This window comes from Microtus pennsylvanicus, chromosome 10 (assembly GCF_037038515.1).
Source record: "Microtus pennsylvanicus isolate mMicPen1 chromosome 10, mMicPen1.hap1, whole genome shotgun sequence".
NCBI lineage: Eukaryota > Metazoa > Chordata > Mammalia > Rodentia > Cricetidae > Microtus > Microtus pennsylvanicus.
The window spans coordinates 31,193,887-31,211,187 of NC_134588.1; the positions used below are offsets into that span (position 1 = coordinate 31,193,887).

General features: G+C 50.3%; 1 protein-coding gene across 1 annotated transcript in view; it reads left to right on the forward strand.

Annotated features, from left to right (window-relative positions):
• Cacna1s (calcium voltage-gated channel subunit alpha1 S) overlaps nt 1-17,301 on the forward strand; it is a 64,624-nt gene that overhangs the window by 10,117 nt on the left and 37,206 nt on the right. The window contains exons 3-10 of the mRNA XM_075988086.1: nt 5,208-5,347; nt 6,907-7,049; nt 7,182-7,334; nt 10,115-10,320; nt 11,523-11,626; nt 13,194-13,339; nt 14,015-14,096; nt 15,793-15,953. Of these exons, the coding sequence (XP_075844201.1) occupies nt 5,208-5,347; nt 6,907-7,049; nt 7,182-7,334; nt 10,115-10,320; nt 11,523-11,626; nt 13,194-13,339; nt 14,015-14,096; nt 15,793-15,953 (1,135 nt within the window). The remainder of the gene's footprint in view (nt 1-5,207; nt 5,348-6,906; nt 7,050-7,181; nt 7,335-10,114; nt 10,321-11,522; nt 11,627-13,193; nt 13,340-14,014; nt 14,097-15,792; nt 15,954-17,301) is intronic.

A 17,301-nucleotide genomic window follows, 5' to 3' on the forward strand; every position in this document is an offset into this window, starting at 1 on the left:
GGGCAAGGACTGGGGGTGGGGCAAGAGGCCGGTGCTCCCCCAGAAGCTCTCTTCTCCTTCTACTCTTGCTTCTCTCATATAGGAAAGAAGAAATATGGCACCTGCATCAGAACTCAGGCCCAGTCCACATTGTCTTTTTTGTCACTTATTTGGGAACCTCCTCTTGAGTTCTGAGTCCTCTCCCTGCTTCCCCTGAACCTGGAGTACAGGAAGCTCTGACTGCAATTGTTCTTGGTGATTGTGGCTACCTGGCCTCCTGTCTATCCTGAGTTGTGCCTTTTCCTTCACTGCTAAGGTCATAGGGGCCGCAGGCAGTCTGCACTATTGTTGGGATGGGAACCTGAGCAGAGATGAACGGACCCCACTTTCAGGAGTCCTAGGACCTTCAGGCACTGTCTTATCTTGGGAACACTGTGAACCCCACCCTGTGGACTTCTCACCTCAGGGTAACTCTCCAGCCTTGAGAATCAGAAGCAGGGGACTCTGCCACAGACTTATCCAATAATGAGTAGGCCATTCCTACTGTCTGCTCCCAGAAACAAGAAAGATGGTGAAGCCAGGAGACGGGCAGCCATTGCAACTGGAAAGGGTCTTGTGTTGTACCTGTCAGGCCTGCCACCAAGCACCTGCGGGGAGGACTCAGGTGGCAAGGGATGTGTGGAGACACCCAGCTGATTCCCGCTGTACCCTCAGCCCAAGTTCTAGCAGCCACCAAGTCCCCATCAATTCTCTTGACCCCTTCCATCAAGTGAACCCCGTGAGTCTGGTACCTCTGGCTCCTGTATGCTTTGTGTCCGTGCAGACCGCAGGCCTGGGCTCTAAGGGAGGAACCTTCCTCCACCTCTTCTACATCTCAGCTTTTCCCAGGAAGTGCCACTGCAGTTCTTTCAGAGAATTCTGCAGATCCTAGAGCCCTCCATGAAGAACATAGAAGGCCCGCAGCAGGAATGCAGACCAGGTCCCAATGCTTAGGGCATGGCAGAGGAAGGAGGGATGGGGACAGCTGGCCCTGTGGCCCAGACAGGGAGGCTGTACTGGGAAAGTCCCTTTGCAGAGGAATCTGGCCAGCTGCCAACATATTCTCTCAAAGTCCTAGGCATACCTGGGTGGGGGTCACTGGGAGATGAGCAGGAGAGAGGCAGAGCCAGTGATGTGCGTTGTGAACCCTGGTCTCTTCAGCCCGGGACTTTGGAGATGCCACTTTCCAGTGTAACAACATACAGACGCAAGGCCTGTGCTCATACTTAAAGCTCTTAAAGCTGTGCAGCCCCTAAAGCTCACTTAGAGGCCTGCTTGTGGGAGGATCCCTTGTATTGGGTACCTGGTGATGAAGGCCTTTGTAGATGGGGTCGCCAGAGCTTTTACCTCACAGGCAGCTTCCTAGTCTTCCCACAAGTCCAGGAGGACAGGCAGGCAAAGAGTCTACTCCAGGGTCAAAGACTATCTCCCTTTGTCTGGTGTCAGGGGTCCCATCTGCTCTATTGTGTGTGGTCACTTTGCTTGTGCCACATGGGACTTGCTATGTGACTGACAAGCCCATGTTTATCATCTGGTTGTACTCAAAAACTGAGAATCGCTAAGCTAAGCTAAGCTAAGCTAAGCTGAGCATTGCTGTGGGGTATTCACAGAGCTTCCTTGATGAGCCGTTGATCTCATCTTGCCTCGGTGGTAGCAGCCATCTGCAAGCCCACCCAAGCCCACGGTTTGTCTCTTAGGCAGAAGGGCCCGGCACTGTCCGCAAATGCACATGCACACGGTAGGCACCTTTGCAGATACAGGTGACATAGCAGGAAATGGAGGAAACAGCCCTATATTCACGTCAGGAGACAGTTAAGTGGATAAACAGGCAACTGCCTGGTTAAGTCTTGAAGTCTGCTAAAACAAACAAGCAAACAAAGCCATGTGTCTTCAGTAAAGAGCTGGAAAGTAGGGAGGGTAACACAGAAGGGACCAATCAGGCTGAAGCCAGAGAGAAGGAAGAGAGTGAGCCCCAGGGAAGGGTATTCCAGGCAGAAGCAATTCTTTCTACTAGATATAAGGAGTAAGTTGGCCCCAGGAGGGGGTAGGAGTATGTAGTCTTCAAAACCTGCTGTTCCCTGCTCCTAGTACTCACCCTGATATGCCCTCATAAGAGGGACCCTAGCACTTTCCCCAAATCCTGTACCCATGGGGCCAAAACCACTGGCTCAGTCCGTTTACACGAGAAGATGACATGGGCTCCAGGAGAGAACAGAGCCCCGGGCAATACAGAAGACATCCCAGGCAGATTCTCCTGGGGACAGTCAGAGATGTCCTACGAGCCTAGATGAGCAAAGGCTCAGTGCCTAGGTCCCCTGGAGAATCTGAAAGTCATCCCACTGGTGGGACAATAGTGAGGCCAGCAGTCAAGGTCAGCAGAGGTCATTTCACAAGGGACCCTCTTCTCTACGGGTTTACTTGACAAATCACATGGCCCTAGGAGATCAGGAGGGATGGAGTACCCAGAGCAGAGAGGAACTAGGAAAAAACGGAGCATCAAAGGCAGCGAGGGATGGCAGATTAGAGAATGTAAGGCAGGCCAGGGGCAGGGGCAGTACCAAAGGAAACGAGATGGATGCCAGGCATTAGAGACAGATCCAAGCCCAGAGAGACCCCTGTCTTGAGTCAATGGTCTCTATTGGTCAGTGCTGGACCTTGTGAGAAAGAACAGATTCAAGTAAAGAGAGGTTCAGGCTCAAACATGTTGAGTTCCTCATTGGATAGAAACATACCTTGGTGAACCACTCACTGATGTGTCCTCAGCCAGCATCTCCGTAAAGACCAAGAGAGCACCACAGATGCCATGATGCAAGTAGCGGAACCCTCTGCAAAGGGCCAGTGACCCACTAAACAGTGGGTCACCACCTCTTACAGGATGCCATTTAATCCTCAGGACAGCTCTTTGGAGAGTGGGGGGTCAGTTTGTTTTATTTTACATGTATGCAGCCTGCACATATTTATGTGCATTGTGTGTGCACAGTGGCCATGGAGGCCAAAAGAAGGTGTTAGATCCCCTGGGAGTCAAAATGTGGGTGCTGGGTTGAACTGGGGTCCTCTGAAAGAGCAGCCAGTGCTCTTAACCACTGAATTAGCTCTTAACAAGCACAAGGAAGCTGAGACTCCTTGACAGACCTGAGCAAAGAAACAGCCAGCGAAAATGTACACCCTGTGTCTCCCACCTCCCACCCTTGACAGCAGACTCCGCACAGACACAGATGGCAATTCTTTAGGAAGGCAATGGCTTTAATTACAGGACACCAGCCAGGCAGGCTGTGCCTAAGGGTTTAGTCTAAAACTTAATGAATACCTGGGGAGTGTATAGCCCTTGTTCCACTGTGGACAGCACATGGGCTGGAGAGACATGGGGCCAACACAGTGTAGCACTGTCCCTATGGTGAAGGAATGGACAGATCCCTGGTCCATGTCTGCTCAGCAAGGGGCATGCTGTATCCACTCCGGCATTAGGCTACAGAGTGGTAAATGGAGAGAGTTGGATCTTGGAGCTTGTGGGCTATGAACCTCAAGTGACCCCCACCTGAGGCCCACAGCCCCTACAAGCTTGCTTTGTGGCCAAGAGACAGATAGACAGACAGCAGGTGCAGGCAGCTCTCTGGTATATGCGGCCGGCTGCCCGGCCTGTGAGCACGGCAACTATTTTGGGTCCTGTTTTCCTTTCCCTCAACAGAAGTTCTCCTGTCTGTCCCGTGGAGGTTGAGTCAATGTGGAAATCTACGTGCTGATTTAACCTCCCTCTCCTTACGTATACCTTTCCCTGAGAGATAGACTTGATTCCTGGACACTTACCACACAGAAGGAAGACCACCCTGTTGAGTCCAAGAGACTCTACACAATGGCTTCGCCCCATTCCTCTCAGCAGGAATGGTATCCAGATTGCCCCTGGCGGCTCTCATATTTGGAGAGCCTGGAGGACCAGAGCTATTGGAAGCCACCAAGCCAGGGCTCAGATAGCTGCAGGAAAGGCAGTCTCAGGCTGGAGTCCAGCCAGAAGAGGACAGTTCTCTGTTAGAAATAGCTCTTGCCTGGGCCCTGAGTAGAGAAAGGGTGACCTGGATGGGCTCAGGATGACCCAGAGGATCAGGCTATTGGACAGGGTATAGAGAAGTCAGCAAGGCCATCTTCAGGGTGAGGCTGAGCTGAAACCTCAGCCCCTTACCCACAGAGCATCCTCTTACACAGGGCTCTCCGTTCCCTCATCACCCTGCCTGGTGAAGCTGCCTGCAGACAGCTGTAGTGATGTGAAAGGGAAATACAGGAGAGTAAACACCAGCGAAGGGCCCTGACCAGCAGGAGAGGGTCGCTGGCTTAGGCCACCCTACTTTTAGTCACCTAGTGGTGGAAGAAGAAAAAAACCCACACCAGAAGTCACCAGGGGGTGTCCTAGTCAGGGTCTCTAGTGCTGTGATGAAACACCAAAAGTCACCCGGAGAAGACAGCATTTCCTTCATCTTACATGCTCTATCACTGCGGGAAGTCAAATGAAGGCACTTAGGGTGGGAACCTGGAGGTGGGGACTGAAGTAGAAGTCATGGAGGAACACTGCTTACTGGCTTGCTCCTCATGGCTTGCTCAGCTTACTGTCTTATACAACTCAGGCCCACCTGCTCGCAGCTGGCATCACCCACAGTGGGCCAGGGCCTCCCATACCAATCATCAATGAAGAAAATGTCTGACAGACTTGCCTACAGGCCAATCTTATAAGACCCTTTTTCCAACTGAGAGTCCTTTTTCCCAAACTATTCTAGTTTGTGTCAAGTTGACAAAAAAAGTAGCTAGCATTGGATTATTGATTTATTCGTCCAGCTCTAGGTCCTGGAAGAAAGGTGGGAAATGGGCAGAGAGTCTCCCACGTGGTGGAGTTTATATTCTAGTGGGGAAAGAGCTAAAGAACACAATACAAATGTATATGCAGTACTTTAGCCAGGTGCTAAGGAGACAACATGAAGCTTGGAAGAAGAGCTGAAAGGTTAGGAGTGGCTTACATTACACTTGGTGGCCCAGGAAGACCTGTGCTGGAGAGTTGAGGGAGTAAGGGGATGTTGGGATGGAAGGGAGCATCTAGGGCAGGCAGAAGCTGGTGGTTGGAGGACAGAGGGGGCCTGAGCGAGGGAACGCTGGGAGTGCACAGCACAAAGGCGTGACCGTGTCTGCCACCACCTCCTCCCCTCCAGGAGAAACTAGAATACTTCTTCCTCATCGTCTTCTCCATTGAGGCTGCCATGAAGATTATAGCCTACGGCTTCCTATTCCATCAGGATGCTTACCTGCGCAGTGGCTGGAACGTGCTGGACTTCATCATCGTCTTTCTGGGGTAAGAGCTGGGGCCCGGAGTTCGATCTTCCCTGAAGACTCTGCCTGTAGACACTACCAGCAGCCTAAAGGCAAGATGGAACCTCAGCATTGTGCTGACCACCCCAGGGGTGTGGCAAATGTTGGTGGGAAATGAACCAGTGACCCCAACACCTACCTGTAGGTCACAAACCACTTCACCAGCTGTAGGTTTCCTCATCTTCCCCCAGCACAGGCAAAAGGCCATGTGCGTGGCTGCAGTGGCCACCTTTGCCATGTGTACATTGGTTCCACAGACTATGGTGTTATTCAAGTACACAAACATGGACATCTAGTAGTCTACATTAGTATACTGGGCTGGCCATCAGATTCTGCAACTGGGGGTTTATGCAATGGAGATTAGTTACAGTTGGTTCTAGAGACAGAAGTCCAAAGTCCAGCGTGGGTGGGCCTGGTGTTACCAGGCCTCTCTTCCTTGGCTGTAAGTGGCCTCTCTCTCTCACTGTGTCTTTATGTTTCTGTCTATGAGCATGCACCCTGGATGTCTTTTGTACATTTCCCCTTAAAAGCATAGCCATCAATTTGGATTGCGGTCCACGCTGATGACCTCATTTTAATAGCCCTATTGCAGAGTTCTGTTCTGAGTTCCTGGGTGTTGAAATTTCAGCAAATGAGCATGTGTTAGCCTATGGCATCACTTCTATCAACCATTGCCTAATTAGAACAGTTGCGATTATTGAGGACTTACCATGCGTTTTAACATATAACGTTCTTCAACACCTTTTCCGTTCCCTCCATCTCATGGAGGAAGAGACCGAGATATAGAGAACTGAGCGACTTGTCTAACATCACACCATGAGCAGGATGCAAAGCAGGGCATCCTTGGCTCCAAGCGCTGGGCAGTCAGCACTGTGCTGTCCTGAAGCCCAGCACTATTGTGTTGGTGGGCTGCTGGTCTATCGGTGCCCATTTCACCACAAGGAAAACTGCAGCATCCTCAGACTCAGCCTGGGCCCTTGTGAGGTGCTCTGGTTGGAAGCCATGTCGGAGGAATAGAGAATCAGAGCGCAGTGCCATTGTTCCACAGAGCGCCATTGTTTCCCGATGAACTCTGGGGTCATTGTCGGATAATGTTCCTAAGAGGAGGGTTGAATGGACTTCGAAGCTCTGAAGGGGGAGGAGGGGAGCTGAAGGTCCACATCCAGCACTGGCTGGAAGGCCAGTGCCAGGGAGATCAGGAGAGAACTCCACTCCCTGCCCAGGGTTACCAGTGAGTGAGGGGCCAATCTGCAGCTCACTGTGGTGCTCTCAGCCTCAGAACCAAGGACTGTGCCCATGGCAATCTTGCATCTCAGCCTGACACTTCCCTTTCTGTATTCTGTTCATCACCGATAGCTCAAAGGTGAACTTGGCCTCGGATTCCTTGGAAATAAAACTCTTCAGCACTGACAGTTGGGATCTACATTTGCCCAATCCCCCCACCACACCCCAGGTCCTTCACATAGGAATCAGGGTCCCAGAGCACTGGGACTCGGGCTCCTCTGATTGCTGACCACCTTCTCTCCATCTTTCCTCCTCCAGGGTCTTCACTGTGATCCTGGAACAAGTTAACATTATTCAAACAAACACAGCCCCCCTGAGCAGCAAAGGAGCCGGTTTGGATGTGAAGGCCCTGCGAGCTTTCCGTGTGCTCAGACCCCTCCGGCTGGTGTCAGGGGTGCCCAGTGGGTGACAGTATCTCTTCTGCCAAACCTTCCTTTGCCCCTTCTGACCTGGGTATCCCACTGTTTATAGAGGGGAGGGCATAAGACTGTGAGGGGGTGACTCTTTTCCCCCCTCCTTGCTGTCTGTGGCAGGCCTTCAGGTAGTCCTCAACTCCATCTTCAAGGCCATGCTCCCCCTGTTCCACATTGCTCTGCTCGTCCTCTTCATGGTCATCATCTATGCCATCATTGGGCTGGAACTCTTCAAGGGCAAGATGCACAAGACTTGCTACTTCATCGGGACAGGTGAGCCATGGAGGACTGTGCGGGGTGGAGGCCCCAGTTCAGCTCCATCACAGTTGAACCCCCACAGCTGTGTGGAGCCATCACAGGTAGGAAAGAAGCTCTGGACCGAAGTCAGCTCCTCTCCCCACTGTCCACCATAGGAGGAGGCATCTCCTGCCTGGATTCATGAGAGTGGGATAAGGACAGCCCCACCGGGGTCAGAGAGCAGAGGCCGGCTTTGGCTATGGTTTGCTCTGCTCCACCCTATCCAATTCAGTATCTCCCAGGCTTCCTGAGCCAGTTGGGGATTGAAGCATAGGTCTGGATGGAGCCTGGATATCTCTGCATACTTTCCTTGTGGCCATGGTGTGCTTTGGTCTGAACTGTCTCTCAGATTAGGCCTGCAGGGTGTGGACTGAATGAAACTCAAAGGGGACATTTTTGTGGGTTGTCAGAAAACCCATGCCGACTCCAGGTCCCAGAGTCTAGGAAGTCTTCCCTCCCTAAAGCAGCAGATCTCACTTTTTGGCTTTAGGATCCCTTCACATCCTTGCAAGGTAATTAAGACCCCAAAAGTGTGATTTATATAAGTCTGGCCCACTGATAGTCATGTGGAAATTGGAATAAATATCAGGACATCAATTCCTTTCTAAGAGCAGCAACAAGCTGACGACATGAGAACAGAAACTTTTTTTTTTTTTTGATTTTTCGAGACAGGGTTTCTCCATAGCTTTTTGGTTCCTGTCCTGGAACTAGCTCTTGTAGTCCAGGCTGGTCTCGAACTCACAGAGATCTGACTGCCTCTGCCTCCCGAGTGCTGGGATTAAAGGCGTGCACCACCACCGCCCAGCCAGGAACATATTTTTGTAAGCATGATTGTATTCTCCCAAACAAAGTCTATTCAGTGAGAAGAGGGATGGGTTTGCATCTGTTTTAAGGCTCCTCAGTGCCTGGCTTCTGCAGGTGGACTGGAGCTCACATCCACTCTGCATGTGGTGCTATCCCAACACAGTCACATGACTGCTGGACAACTCCACTCTCCACTGAGAGAATGGGAGGTCAAGCGACATCTTGACATCACTATGCAGACAGTTGTGAGGTGGCAGGTGCCTCAGAAGGCTCTCTGGCTCTTGCCCTGAGCAATCTCCAGGAACTCAGCCTCATCCTTAGCTCAGACTCTTCTGGGAATGGCTTTTAGCAGAATCTTAGGGTAGAGAGGAAGACACAGAAGGAGGATGGCCCTCTGCCAGATCTCGGACATTCGGCTCACCAGAGTAGCCCCCATACTCAGTGTTTCTTGAAGAGAGGGTATTTGCTTCCCCAGTTCTATGGGTAGCCAGGGTCCAGCCATGCAGGGTCAACCCTAGCTTCTAAGAGTGAGCTCTGGCAAGGCTTCAGCAGGCAGCTTCCGGTCTTCTCCCACAGCCCTTCTCCCACTGTCGGAAGGGTCCACATCCTGCAGCCAGTGTTGGCATCTTCCATCAGCAGGGCCTTCCACATCCTGTCGTCAGCACCGTTAGGCAGATAGCAGGGACTGTCTCCCATGAGCTCTGGGGAAAACGTAGAGGTGCCAAGCCATTGATGGATGAATGATGAGCAGCAACATTCAAGTGCTCCTCTCAGATCAGAGCCGCCAGCTTCAGAGGGCCAGGGACCCCAAGCTAACCATCATTGTCCTGCCTGCCCACCTTCAGAGCTCTGAGCTGACATTGTAAGTGTGGTCAGGCAAGGGCACTGTGTTCCAAGGATTGCTCCATCTCAGAACACAGCAGGATGCTGCAAAACCTCCTGAGATAAAAGTGTTCTAGATTTCAGTGGCCGAGGACATAGTTCAGTGGGTAAAGTGCTTACTACGCAAGCTTGAGGACTTGAGTTTGGGTCCCTAGAACTCATGTAAAAAGCCAGGTGTAGAGACAGACAGGGCCTGGAGGTTTGCTGGCCAGCCACCGTAGACACAGCAGTGTTTCAGCCAGAGACCCTGTCCCAAGAAATAAAGTGGTTATCAGCTGAGAAGAAACCTGATGTGGACCTATGGTCTTCACATGCGTGCCCAGACGAATGGACAGACAGACAGACGGACACACAGAGTGGGAGAGAGAGAATGTGTGTGAGCACCAAGTTTTAGAGGAAATGAAAGACTCCTTAGAGGACATGGAGTGTGATCTGGTCTGACAGCATCCTCCCTAGGTGGACCCGGCCCTGTGTGAGCTGTGATAGGCACAGCTCAGCCTAGGTTGGAACAGCTCCACTTTGACTCCCCAGACTGAATCTCAGGTCAGAGCACGGAAGCCCCTGTCCCCAGCCCACCCCAGCTTGACAGTGCCCTCCTCTTTAGATCTCAGAAGGTGCAAAGACCCCTCTGGTCACTCCTCAGCATGAGCTGAGCTTCAAGGGACAGTTCATCTTAGAAGTGGTTCTTCCAAAGTTCTTTTAGTGCTTCTAAAACGTAACTGCTGCCACCTGTGTGTGCCAACTGCCAGTCTCAGCCCTGTCCCTCTTCATCCTTGTTATTTACTTGGTTCCTTCTTTTTTCCTTCCTTCCTTCCTTCCTTCCTTCCTTCCTTCCTTCCTTCCTTCCTTCCTTCCTTTCTGTTTTTCAAGACAGCCCTGGCTATCCTGTAACTCACTTTGTAGGCCAGGCTGGCCTCAAGCTCACTGAGATCCACCTGCCTCTGCCTCCCAAGTGCTGGGATTAAAGGTGTGCACCACCACTGCCTGGCACTCTGTTCTTTCAAATGACCCTTGAGCAGCTTGCCTCCTTCATTGTCCACTTGCCTAACGCTACTGCCTTCTGCCTCCAGACATTGTGGCCACAGTAGAGAATGAGAAGCCATCACCCTGTGCTAGAACTGGCTCTGGGCGCCCATGCACGATCAATGGCAGTGAATGCCGAGGAGGCTGGCCGGGACCCAACCATGGCATCACCCACTTCGACAACTTTGGCTTCTCTATGCTCACCGTGTACCAATGCATCTCCATGGAGGGGTGGACCGATGTCCTATACTGGGTGGGTCTGAGCTTCCAAACCAACCCTGTGACTTCTAAAGGCTTTCTAGGGGAGCAGGAAGATAGGGCTTATAAGACCACCCCAAAGGCCAGTCACTGCTCAGTGCCATTGGTCCTATCTTGCTCTCCCTGGGCATCCATGCAGGTGTCTGATCTCTTTCTAATGCTTAGAGATTGTCTAGTATTTCCTGAGGCAGATCTCATGGGTTAAGGTCTGTAGGACCCAGGAAGGGGGTGAGGGATGGATACTGGGAGCTCCATGAGTTCTAGCTTCAATGCCTGAATTTTCTCTAGAATGTCAGTGACTCCTTCCTGGTGCCCTGTGTCTTGGACACTTGAGGGAGGAGGGGCCCTTCAGATCTTCCTCTTTGTCATTGGGTGAGATGACTTTCTTACATAAATATCACTATGTATCAGTCTTCTCTATAAAGATAATATACCACTCACACCTTAGAGCCGGAGAGAAAACCAACAGAATTGTTAACATTGCCCAGCATGTAATCACCATTGCAGAAGCTTTCCTATTAGAGAAAACTCTTTGTTAGGTCTTTTTTTAGCCCTGTGCGTTTCTTATTTAATGTGTTGGAGCACAGCAGACAGCGTCACTCCCATTTTACAGGTAAGGCAACTGAGGCTCAGAGAGGTTGTGTAACTGTACCCATGAATCTATGAGCAAATGAGCCAAGACTCAAGCCCTCACTCCTCCGGCTCTATTCCAGAACTCTCGAGCACAATGTGGCGCTGCCTGAGGGGTTGGAATTGTAAAACTGTCAAATGCTTTGCAAATATAAAGGATTAGTATGAACATTTCTCGCAGGCTCGCGTTAGGGAAGCGGATGATTAAACTTGTCACAGGAATGTCACGCGTGCTATTTCTCCTCTGCTACACATCCGGGAGGAGAGCACGTACCATATCCTTAAGAGAGAGATGAGACACTGTTCAGAGATGTCAGGAAACTTGGCTTAAGGTCTCAGACGACTGTCACTTTGAAAAGCTTTGGCTGTACAGAAATGGGCTGTATTTGGGGTCCGAGGGGCAGTTAGAGGCTCTCTTGCCAGGTACACGGTCAGCAAGGGTCCCTTGGGAAGACTGTTTGGCCCGGATCTTGGGCTACTTGCCTTACGGAGTCTGGGTGGACAGAATGGGAGACGGGAATTAGCCTTCAAGTCAGAGTGCTGATCTCCCATTTTTGTCTGGATCAGGTCAACGATGCCATCGGGAATGAGTGGCCCTGGATCTATTTTGTCACCCTCATTCTGTTGGGTTCCTTCTTCATCCTCAACCTGGTACTGGGTGTCCTAAGCGGGTAAGAAAGTAATGGTGGTTGGTGGGTGGGAGAGGTGGAGCAGGAAGGAGCGACCCAGACCCTCAATGACCCTCAGCTCATCTCTGAGCCCCACTGGGCCAGGTGCGCCTCTTCCTTCTTAGCTAGGAAGGCAGAGGATGCATTCTTCAAGCTAGCACCTTTCTCCCAGTTTTCGTTCCTCTTTCCTCCAGCACCCACACTCCTGTGTGAGCCTGTGAGCCCCAGACTCCAGCCCTGGGTGTGCGTCAGCACACGGTTTCTAGTCAAGTACCCACTAGCGGTATCTTGCCGCTCTCATCCCTGAGATACTACTTACTACCTAGAGGCTCTGGGACCCTGCCTAATTCCCTACTCCCTCAGAACCTCAGTGTTCATATGTGTCAAATAATCATGTTAGGACCTAGGGCTGCCATGAAATGTGTTTAAAGTGCTTAGGACAGAGTCCAGCACACACGAACCCCACCATTAATGGAGTCCACCCCAGACACAGTGCTGGGCTTAGCTGCAGTCTCAGCTCCCTTATGGGTTGACATCACCTCACTCCAGAAGCCCTACCGCCCCCATCAGCCTATAAACAGAACTCAGGAGTCTGTGAGGTTGGTTAGAGAAAACCCATCTTGACTTTCTATTGTATTAACTGAAATGTGTGCTTCCTTTAATAATGAATGCAGGCAACTAACCACGGGGGCATTAGCAGCGCCTGTGGGTTCTCTAATGGAAATGGTGTCACGTGTCCGTTGTTGCACTCCTGTCTACACTCATTAGTGCTTGTCAAACGGCGGTAGTCAGACTTGCAACAGGATCCCTGTAGCAATGTAGCGCCTGCCTTCCGCCATTGGCATTTGCTAGATTTCTGTGGTTGTATTTCACTCTGATCAGTTCCTCTGTAATCCTGTGTTCTTATTTTGTGCACTTTGTGACTTTATTCTGAAAAGACATCTGTAGGTGGGCTTCACTGGGTGGGTTGCAATGTATACAATGGTCAAGAGCACCCAGCACTGTCCTACAGGTAGACCCTCCTCAGCCGCCTGGGTTTAGATCCCTGCTAACTGAGCGGGCTTCACTCTTAATGCACTCTGAGTTCCGCTCGGTGTCCTAGTGCTGCCCTCTACTGGTCATAAGATGCCTTGCCCCCCCCCCAGGTTCTTCATGGTGACAGCCAGTTTCCCCTCGCGTCCAAGATGATTTTCTCAGGTCTTAAGTCTGTAATCAGAAATCGTTTTAGGATAGCTTAAAAGACCAAGGAGTATGGCAAATTTGAGGCTTCCTGGATGGTTCTGTTGGAATAATGGAATGTTCTGTCAACCTTTGACATCTAAGAATAAACGGAAGGAGTCAGAGGCCTATAAAGTGCTTGGAAATGTGCCTGGAGGCAGGGCTGGGCAGAGGAGAGACGGGGGGACACTTTGAGGGTCCCTGGCCCAGAGGAAGTGCGCCAGACCAGAAGAAGACGCGTCCAGCTCAGATGTGTCCTGTGTTACGGAAGCTCAGTGGGCCCTGCCGCCTTTACCTCTCACCGTCCTTTTCCTCTCTCCCCTTCTCCCCTACCTCCCTGGTTTTGTGTTAGGGAATTCACCAAGGAGCGAGAGAAGGCCAAGTCCAGGGGAACCTTCCAAAAACTCCGGGAGAAGCAGCAGCTGGAGGAAGACCTTCGCGGCTACATGAGCTGGATCACACAGGGCGAGGTCATGGACGTGGAGGACCTAAGAGAAGGTTGGGGCCCAGAGCCATGGCCAGCATCCCCCTGCCTGTGATGACCAGCACCCCCCCCCAGTCACTCTCTGGAGAGTAGTCCCCAAAACCCCAGTGTCTTTGGGTTACTATTGCTGTGATGAAACACATGACCAAAAGCAATCTGGAGAGGACAGGGTTTATGTCACTCACAGTTATATGATGCAGAGGCCATGGAGGGGTCACCACCAGCCCAGGGATGAGCTCACCTACAATGGACTGGGCCCATCCACATCAACCACTAATTAAGAAAATGCTCTGCAGGCTTGCCTACCGCCCAGTCTTTCGGAGGCAGTATACCAACTGAGGTTCCCTCCTCTCAGATGACTCTACCCTGTGTCAAGTTGACATAAAATTAGCCAGCACAGTCAGAGACCCACTGGGAATGTATAATGCTTGCTTTCAGAGGGTCACCAATGCCTTGTGTCAAGCCTCAAGATGATAGAACCCAAGTGCATCCTGGGCTCTCCTCAAATCATCCTGGGTCCTGCCCACGGTGGCCACATGCCCTGCAGATGGGATTCTCCAGTTCATAGGAAGTCCCAGCAGGAGCCAGGCCAACCAAGAGCCCACCGTCATAGATGTTCTATGCCTAACCAAGTGTGTCTGTTCCCAAGAGACCCTGAAGGCTGCTAACTATATCTGTTCTGTCCCCAGGCAAGCTCTCTTTGGATGAAGGGGGCTCAGACACAGAGAGCTTGTATGAAATCGAGGGCTTGAACAAAATCATCCAGTTCATGTGAGTACCTGACCTGAGATGGGGCCAGAATCTGGCAACCTCTTCTGTTGGCGCTTGAGCCCTTAGAAAGGCCTAGCTAAGAAAACAGGGCCCGTTCTTGCTCTGAGGACTCAGCCGTGGCTAGACGCCCAGGGAATGAGCAAGCAGGGAGGATGCTGAGAGGGTGACCTATTTCTACACCACTCAAGGTAAAACAGAAGACAGTCAGGACCTTCAGCTAACCCCTCTGAGGGGATGCCGCTGGGTGCTGGGAACTTGCAAGAGGAAGGAGGGAAGGTGTGCAGATGGCATTTAGGAAGGAAGTGGGCTTAGCTAAGAGTCAGCGGGGAGAGGATACTCTGAGCTTTTATCTTTGTTTTGAGAAAAATGCTATGCCCTTTTTCAAATTCATACATAGTTATGACTTTTGGAAGACCCAGCAATAGAAAAAAGCCCAAAGGAAAAAAAAACGAAAGTCCCTGCTGCCCTTCCAAGAAGTAACCATGGTAACAGATGTGTATTCTACTAAGATCTTTCTGTGCTTTCATCTTACACACACACACACACACACCAGGATATTTTGCTCTTGTTTTTCTTTCTATATAATAGGGTTATTCGTGTTAATTGCTATCGTCATAAAGACTAAAACAGTAACCAGTATATAGGGGATTTTGAAGAATATTTACTTCATTGAGTAGTTTGCTTAGTAAATTAGTCATTTACTCATTCATTAAGTAAATGAATGCACACTATTTTGTTATGCATTTTTTCTTTAAACTTTTCCGCTGAGGTCAATTTTCACACTTGTGTGCACATGTACATATATAAAGACACACACTTTTTAATTTATTTTTTATTTATTTATTTTATGTATATGGAGGTTTCGACTGCATGCATGTCTGTGCACCTTGTGCACACCTCATGTCCACAAAGGCCAGAAGAGGAGATCAGATCCCCACGTGTGTAGTAGCAATTAAACTGGATTCTCTAGAAGAACAGCCAGAACTCTTAACTGCTGAGCTATTTCTCCAGCACCACACCCGCTCACACACACGCTCACATTCACATGCTCACACTCACATGTTCACAGCCACACGCTCACACTCACATGCTCACGCTTACACGTTCACACTCACAAGCTCACTCACACGTTCACACTCACACGCTCACATGTTCACACTCACAAGCCCACACACATCTTTATCAGCACGACCTTGCCTATTAAATGTTCCATGGTATAGATGCACCATTTTATATTTAACCAGATTCTCCTGGTAAAGTATGGGCTGTTCTGGGCAGAATTCTAGAAGCAGAATTGCTGAGCCAACGGTGGATAAGCCCAAGATTTAGCAAACGATGTGAGGTCACACCTTTCCCACGCAACCATCTGGAAATCCCCCCTGAGTTAGTAAAACTTCCTTTAAAAATGGGTAGAATTGGCAGCGCAGTCTCCTTTGGTGGAAATTAAAATGCACGGTGCTCCTCGCTCCTATCTGTATCAGGTGCCGTGCTAACTAAGCATTTTGCTGGCATTGTCTCGTTTAATTGCCTGGGAGATCCTTGCTTTATCATTCTCACTTGAAAGGCAAAACTTTGTTAATTAGAAGCCCAGTCTAAATTGACCTAGTGCTACGGCCCACAGCCTTCATTTCTCTTGCATGAGAGGAGAATATGTGTGGCTGAAAGTAATGGATTCTAATCCTCCTGTCTCCTGCAGTCGACACTGGAGGCAATGGAACCGTGTCTTCCGCTGGAAGTGTCACGACCTGGTGAAATCCAAGGTCTTCTATTGGCTGGTGATCCTGATCGTTGCCCTTAACACCCTGTCTATTGCCTCGGAGCACCACAACCAGCCCCTCTGGCTGACCCATTTGCAAGGTGAGTCAGCTGGAATGGAGCCAGGATTGAGCACTCGGGCTGAGAAGCTTAAAGCCGTCAAGGGTGCTGTAGGGTGTGTTGAAGTCAATGGGATTGACAACACCTTCTAGAAATTACGGTACTACTCGTGTGGGACCACTGGCCCAACTCCCTCTCACGGTGGGAGAGTAGAGACACCAAAAGGCAAGGTGGCATCCCCACCATCCCACCTGCCACATCATTCTGATCTGGGACAGTGCCAATGACACTTAGGGACAACTTTCAGATGCTTCCTCAAATATCTAGGCAAATTGTTCAATTATATACCATTGCATGTAAAACTGTCAATAATTGAGAGTTCTAAGCATCCAAGTTCAAATACTGTTAAATACAATAACCAACTATGCAGTGAGTGAGATTTTGTGTGTGTGTGTGTGTGTGTGTGTGTGTGTGTGTGTGTGTGTGTGTGTAAACGGTAAACAGTTAATTCATTGCTCATGACTTCAAGGAGCATGCTTAGTCATAGGACAAGTCAGATGGTAATTGTTTCCAGTCCATCCAGGGAAGACAATGAAGGAGCAAAGATGAGATGATAAGAAAAATGTTGCCAGAGAAGATGCTGTTGCTGCACACATCAAAAGGATACAGAGATAAAGCCCAACCGGTCCAAGGTCGGCAGGGATTCCTGCAGATGCCACGAGTGCAAACATGTGGAATAGTCTGGTGAATTAAGGGAGCCACAGAACTTCATATGTGACGGACAACAGGACAACAGGTGTTCACAGGGGTCCTCGTATACTGTCATGTTGCATTAGGAGTTTAGCCTTTGGGTACAAGGAGGTCAATGAAAAGTTGTAAGTCTAAACATATTATGATCAGGTTTGAGTCTCTGAATGACCCGCCTTGGCAGAAGATGGATGGTCAGCCTCATCCTTTCGGTGAATGCCCCACTGTGTGCAGAGCTCTGGGCAGTGACCAAGAACCAGTTAAGCAAAAGAGGAACCAGTCCCACAGCTAGGTACTCTTCCTGCTACAAACACCAATGTGGCATGGGTTATAATAATGCCTCAAGGGATGACAACGTTTTCTCATTGCCATGACAACTGCCTAAAAGGCAACACAAGGAAGGAAGAGGTCCTTCTGGCTTGCCCCCTAAGAAGGGATCCAGTCTATTATGACCAGGAGAGCATGGAGGCAGAAGCCTGGGGTGGATGGTAGCATCGTGTGTACCTACAGTCAGAAAGCAAGAGACATAGGAAGTAGAGCTGTAAACTTCATGGCTACTCCCAGTGACCGAGTTCCTCCAGCGACGCTCCACCTCTTAAAGATTTGACATAAAACAGTGCCCCCAGATGAGGACCAATAGTTC